Source organism: Ursus maritimus, unplaced genomic scaffold (assembly GCF_017311325.1).
Source record: "Ursus maritimus isolate PB19 unplaced genomic scaffold, ASM1731132v1 scaffold_32, whole genome shotgun sequence".
Taxonomy (NCBI): domain Eukaryota; kingdom Metazoa; phylum Chordata; class Mammalia; order Carnivora; family Ursidae; genus Ursus; species Ursus maritimus.
Window position 1 is genome coordinate 21,633,948 of NW_024425786.1, and position 5,573 is coordinate 21,639,520.

At 65.1% G+C, this 5,573-nt stretch overlaps 1 protein-coding gene across 2 annotated transcripts; it reads right to left on the reverse strand.

Moving 5' to 3' along the window:
- Window positions 1-2: 2 nt before the first annotated feature.
- On the reverse strand, window positions 3-4,591 carry TMEM200B (transmembrane protein 200B). Of its 2 annotated transcripts, XM_040619140.1 has the most exons (3): window positions 4,535-4,591; window positions 3,101-3,186; window positions 3-2,586 (listed from the first exon to the last, which is right to left on the reverse strand). In XM_040619140.1, the coding sequence occupies exon 3, from the start codon at window positions 2,564-2,566 to the stop codon at window positions 1,643-1,645; it is 924 nt and encodes a 307-aa protein (XP_040475074.1). In that variant the 5' UTR covers window positions 2,567-2,586; window positions 3,101-3,186; window positions 4,535-4,591; the 3' UTR covers window positions 3-1,642. The 2 variants fall into 2 exon arrangements, with proteins under 2 accessions (XP_040475074.1, XP_040475076.1); XM_040619142.1 differs by lacking the exons at window positions 3,101-3,186; window positions 4,535-4,591 and adding an exon at window positions 2,859-3,048.
- Between the last annotated feature and the right edge of the window lie 982 nt (window positions 4,592-5,573).

Below are 5,573 nucleotides of genomic sequence, written 5' to 3' on the forward strand. Positions count from 1 at the left end.
TGTGTGTGTGTGTGTGTGTGTGTGTGAAGAAAAACAGATTCTGTCCAGGTGGAAATGGTGAAGAGGGGAGGAGAGAGCTTCATTTCCAGGGTCAGAGACTTGGCAGCAGTTTTCCTGAAGTGACTCAGACACACCGCAGTAACAACTCTCACTGCAATTTTATTTTTATTTCACTTGAGAAGTGAAGACTTCCTCCAAGCCACACGAGGTCTCTGCCACCCGCCCACCCACCCACCCACAAAGCAGGACCTAAATTTCTAAGCCAAGGGCCCACGGAACCTGACTGCAGGGACCTTTTGGGGCCCGCCTGCCCAGGCCCCCCCATCGCATGTTCTGCAGGGCAGCCGAGGGGGAGGGACACGTGTCGGCCCTGGGAAGTGCACCAGAGCTCCGGCCTGACCCACACCAAGGAATGCTCGTGGGAAAGGTCTGCCCAGGATCTCAGTCCCAGGCTGGATGTTTTTACAAATCTCTCTCAAATGTATTATTTTGGTGACGAAAATGAAGGAGCTTTGTAAATTTTTTAAAATTATGAATCCTATCAAGTAGTTGTTTACATTTCTTGACAAAATAGGAACTATGGCAGCAGAATCAAATTGGCAAAATCCTTAGATTAAAAAGGCAATAATTAGGTCTGCTGTTTTGGCCTTTTGTAGTAAGAGAAGTGCTGTAGTGTTTAGTTACGTGTTTGGTCTTGCTTCGTGTATTGCATTTTTCAATAAACTAAAAAAAAACAAAAAAAAAAACCCAAAAAACAAATCAGGACTGAATCTGTGAGAATTGATCAACTTTTAAAGTTGTCTTCTACCAGCAATCTGGGAAAAATTCAACATGGGGTAAGGGAGACCCAAATTTTTGACCCTAGAAAAGACCCTTTTCTCAAGTAAGCTACCCACATTGGCCAAAATGCAGCTTCAACGCTGTGTGAAAGGAGAGCTGGCAGATGCTTTTTGCCAGCTGGGGGGAGATTCTGCAGCACAGGCCACAACAAAGGAGAGAAGGCGCCTTCTCAGACCTGTTTAGGGAGGGGCCGGACCCTCCGGAGGAAGGCTTTGGCAGTAGTGTAGCCCTAGTGGGGTGTTCCCTGCATGGCTGAGGGGAGAGAGGGGCTGAGGTGGTGGGAGTTAGAGCCTCAGTCCCCATCCCAGATGGCAGTGGACGGTCTCAGCTCTACCCCATTGCCCATCTCCCCCAACCCCACAACCGGTGCCACCACGGAGGGAGCCTGGCCCAGCCTGTCACATCCCAGCCAACCTACCTTCCAAGTCTTAGGGGTCCTTGCCCACCACTTTGGGTCGGCCGAGACACCAGCTGCATCTCCCAATCACCCTGACCTGGACCTCCGGCCCCCTCAGGTACCAGTCCAAGGCTAAGGCCACTTTTGGAGGCTCAAAGAGTTCCCAAGGCCGAGTCATGCTGGTCTCCAGACTCCACCTGAAAACACGCTCTCTGCAGCTGATCGAACCCTTGTGCAGTTGGCATTTCTCCGCCGACGTGCAAGTCAAGATGCCTTAGCAGCTGCTGGGGCCCGAGCATCCATCTCCAGTCTGGGAAGCGGCTGATGCATCTAGGAGACATTGGGGCTTCTGGGCCTGTTCCCACGGTCCATGCTGCAGCCTCCTAGCCGGCTGTCCCCTGCTCTTCAAACCCGGGCTCCCAAGTCCCCTCCTCCTTCCAACTTGGCATAACCCCCCAGACTGAGGCGGTCCAGCCGTGGCCAGCTCCGGTGAGCACAGTCTCGAGCTGCTGGGGCCCCAAGCAGGAGCTCCCCGAGACCCAGATCCAGAGACTTGGAATGTTCAATGCAGGAACTGGAGGGCTGCACGGTGATAATCACATGGCCAGTCTGGGTCCGTGGACCCCAGGGTGGGGGCAGCCCCGGGCCCTTCAGCGGGTAACTGTTGAGTAGGGCAGGTAACCCCAAGCGAGGATTAGCAGGCTCTGAACGCAGACTCCGCACTGATGGGACGGGTGAGGTACCCCGACGCGGGGACAGGTCCCAACTTTCTGGCTCCGTGCAGCCTATGGCTCCAGGAGTCCTGGGTCCGGGGCTGGGGAGGAGGGCGCAGTCCCAGCCGGGTCCGTCAGGGGGACGGAGCGCCTGAGCCCGCAGCACCCCCTGGCGAAGCCGTCGCGTCTCCAGGTCGCGGTTCTCGTAGAGCAGCGTGTTGGCGCAGATGAACACGAACAGGCCGACGCCCATGACCACGGGCCCAAGGAGCCGCAGCCGCTCGTGCGGGCCGTGGCCCCGGCCGGCGCCGCGACCTTCGCGTCGCAGCTCGCTCAGGGGGGGCGCGCTGGCATTGGCAGCGCGTGGCCCCGGGGACCCGGCGCGGTGCGGCCAGTAGCCGGCCACGGCGATGCCCATGCCCACCAGTACCACGAGCGCCCCCAGCGCCGCGAACGCCCCCGACGGCGAGCGCAGCCGCAGCCGTGCCCGCACCCGCAGAGGCTCGGGCGGGGAGCGCGGGCGCCGGCGGCGGCCCAGGCGGCGGCCCAGGCGAGAGACGCGGCCCTCGGGGCTCCTCCGCACCTCCCCGCAGTCTCCGGGGCTCCCGGCCGTCATGTCGCCGTCGTCTGGGCGCTCTGCGGAGAGATGGGAGGCAAGGACTGAACCGACGGGCCTAGGGTCGGAGCGCCAAATTGGGCGCCCAAATCCGGGAGGCAAGATCGGGCTGCCTCGCCCAGGCCGCTTGGAGATCCCTGGCGGCCACCCCCGGATTTTCCCGGGCCGCGAGGCGGGGAGCCGCCCCCGCTCGGGTTTTCCGCAGCGGAGCTCCGAGCCAGGGACGCGCGGCAGAAGCCGGAGTTGGCCGGCCCCGCGGGCGGAGAGGAGGGAGGGGGGCGCGGACTGCTACCTGGCGCATCCTCGGCTGCGGGGCTCCGGCCGCCTGCACCCTCTTCGCCAGCTCGCGGACCCCGGGCCTCGGGAGGCGCGCGGGCCCCCGGCAGTGGCGTCTCCAGGGTAAGTCCCGCCCGGGGTCGACCTCACCCCTGCACGTGGGTGCACCGTAGTAAAGGAGGGAGGGGGCGCTCAGACCGCCCGGGTCCTCTGGGGTCGCTCGCGGGCCCCACCTCCCCCCTACGGCGCTTTACATACCGCAGCGTAGGAAGGAGGGGGTGCCACCGACTCCAGCCTCTTCCTGCCCGCCACCTCCTTTCAGACCTCCTCAGCCTGCACTGAAGCTGTAGCAGGAGAGACTTGAGCTAGACTCCGGGAAGACCGATCTGACCAACACCAGCGGCTGACTTTGCCCAGGAAGGCTTTAAACTCCTCGTAGAAGAGGCCTCCCCTCCCCCAGCGGCCGGGCAGCGAGCAGGAGGCTGCAGGTGCTGGGCGCGGGGCTCTACCGGGAGAGCATCCCCCAAGCTCTCCCGTCGGCCCGGGCAAGGCTGTTCCCAGGTTGCAGCGTTTCCAATTCGAGCTCCTCGGGATGAATCATCCCCCTTTCCCGCCGCCTGTCCTCCTTTCCGGCCTCCTCCACCCGAGGCCTCAGTGGCCCGCGTCCCGGACGGAGCAGCACCGCCCCAGCACCTCAGGCCGCCCCAGTTTGGGCCGCCCGGCTTCAGCCCTTCCCGGCCTGTGGCCTAAGAACTGAAGCCGGGCCGGGTAAGGAGTAGCTGGGCTGTGTGTGGTGTAGCCCCCACGGAAGGGAGGGTGTGGGAGGAAACGGGGCCCCCGCCCAGGCGCCCTGGGCCGCAGGGGAGGAGGGCTAGGACCTCGCTGTCCAGTAGTGCGTCTTCACTCCCCCAGTCTGGTTTCTAAACAGCTTCAGCAATGAAACCCGCGCTGAGGCCCCAGGAAGGAGGCCTTGCCACCCCACTCTCTTCCCATCCGCATCCCCGAAGCTCAAGACACGACACCCCATCCCTGCCTCCGACAGGAGTACCGAAGGCCCAGGGCCTAGCACGGAGCCGCAGAGTCTACCGCGTCCAAAGCCTGATTTTCAGAGCTAGAAATTGCGGCCCAGAGAGGCAGAGGAGCCTGCCGGGGTCACACGAGGAGGGGGCCCCTCCGGGACCCGACGCCGGGCCTCCGGACCCTAGCCAACGCTGTGCGCTTCCCGGCACAGCCACGGGAGCGTCCTGGGAGGAGGCAAGGGTCGGTCCCCGGCCGTCTCTGAGTGTGGAGCCTTTTCCCCAGCCCGAAACCGCAGAAGTGACCACCGCGCCCCAGGCCAGAGCTGGTGCCCCAGCCCCAACTCCGGAAAGGTCGCCCGGAGCCCCCGCGCGTCCCTGCGGGGAGGGAGGCGGAGGCGTGCGGAGGGACCCCGAGACTCTGGAGGGCGTGAGTCTACGCTGGGGACCCTAGAGGGGCAGAAACTTGGTGCCAGAGTCGGAAGGTCTCAGGCCGCGAGAAGTTGCTCTGGGCCGGGTCCCTCGAACTCTGGGGTCCCGCCTCCGCCCGCGCGCACACTCCGCCCCGGGGAAAGGGCGGACCCGGCTCCCGCCCCCCAGGGCCTTTCCGGAAGGAGGGGCCAAACAAAAAGTTGAGGAAAGTGGAGGGTGAAACCTGGGCCCTAGTTTTGCTCACCTGGAGCCCCCGCGCCCGGGCGGGTCCTGGTCCGAGTCCGCGCGCCGCGGATCCCGGCACTGCCTCCTTCTCCACGGAGTCTTGGCCCCTGGCCCCGCCCCCTTCTCTGGCACCGCCCGGCAACGCCCAAGCCCCGCCCCCCAGGAGCCCCAGGGACTGGCTGGCCAGCACCCCGCCAGGCCCCACCGCTGGAAGCAGGCAGCAGCTCAGGTCTGAGGGTCGCAGGTAAGCGCCGTGTGCTCGCCTGGTGACTCGGAGGATCCGGGAGCCCGAGTCTCCGGCTTAGGTCGTTCTCAGAGGCCTGGGAGGGCCCCCTCTTCCCACGTGGGTAAACTGAGACCCAGAGCTGGAGAGCCCTGCCCGGGTCCGCAGCGAGCGCGCAGACAGGACTTTCGAAGCCTGCAAGCCCTCCCGCGCCTGTGTTGAGCCCCTCATTCCAGGCGCCCGGGAGAGGACTCGCGGGGGCGTCTAAGAGCCCACTGCTGCCCCGCGCCGTCCAGGGAACTCCCCGGAGGAGGCGGCCCAGTTCCTGCTCCGCCCGCCCCCCAGCCTTTCCTCTCCTTGAACCTCATTGCCTTCACCTGGAAAATGGGCTTAATGGTGTCCGCCTCGCAAGGTGCTGAGAGGCGAAAATCCAGCGTTGGGGGCGGGCACACGACACGGGGCGCAGCCCCGGTAACCCCGCGAGCGCTCAGTGACTAGGAACCCGGGGCAGGGGTGGAGGCGGCGGGGCTGAGCCGGCTCTCCGAGCTGAGTAAGTCTAACGGAGTGTCACGGGTCCCGCCGGCCTCCCTAAGCCCCCTGAGAAGATGCGCCGGCCCCCAACTCCGAGGCACTGCGGGCGCCCCCCGCCGCGGGCCTGACAGGGCCTCCCAGCTCTCGAGCCCGCCCGCCCCCCGAGGCAGGAATGCGGAGCGGAGCGAGGGGGTCGGCTGGCGGCCCAGTTTCCATGATGCGGGGGGCGGGCTCGGAGGAGGAGGAGGGGTGGCGCGGGCGGCCGGCCAGGCCCCGAGCCGCACCCCCCCCCCCCCCCCCCCCC

Coding starts and splice junctions, on each gene's coding strand:
- TMEM200B (XM_040619140.1), bottom strand. CDS start 2,566: ATGACGGCCGGGAGCCCCGGAGACTGCGGGGAGGTGCGGAGGAGCCCC.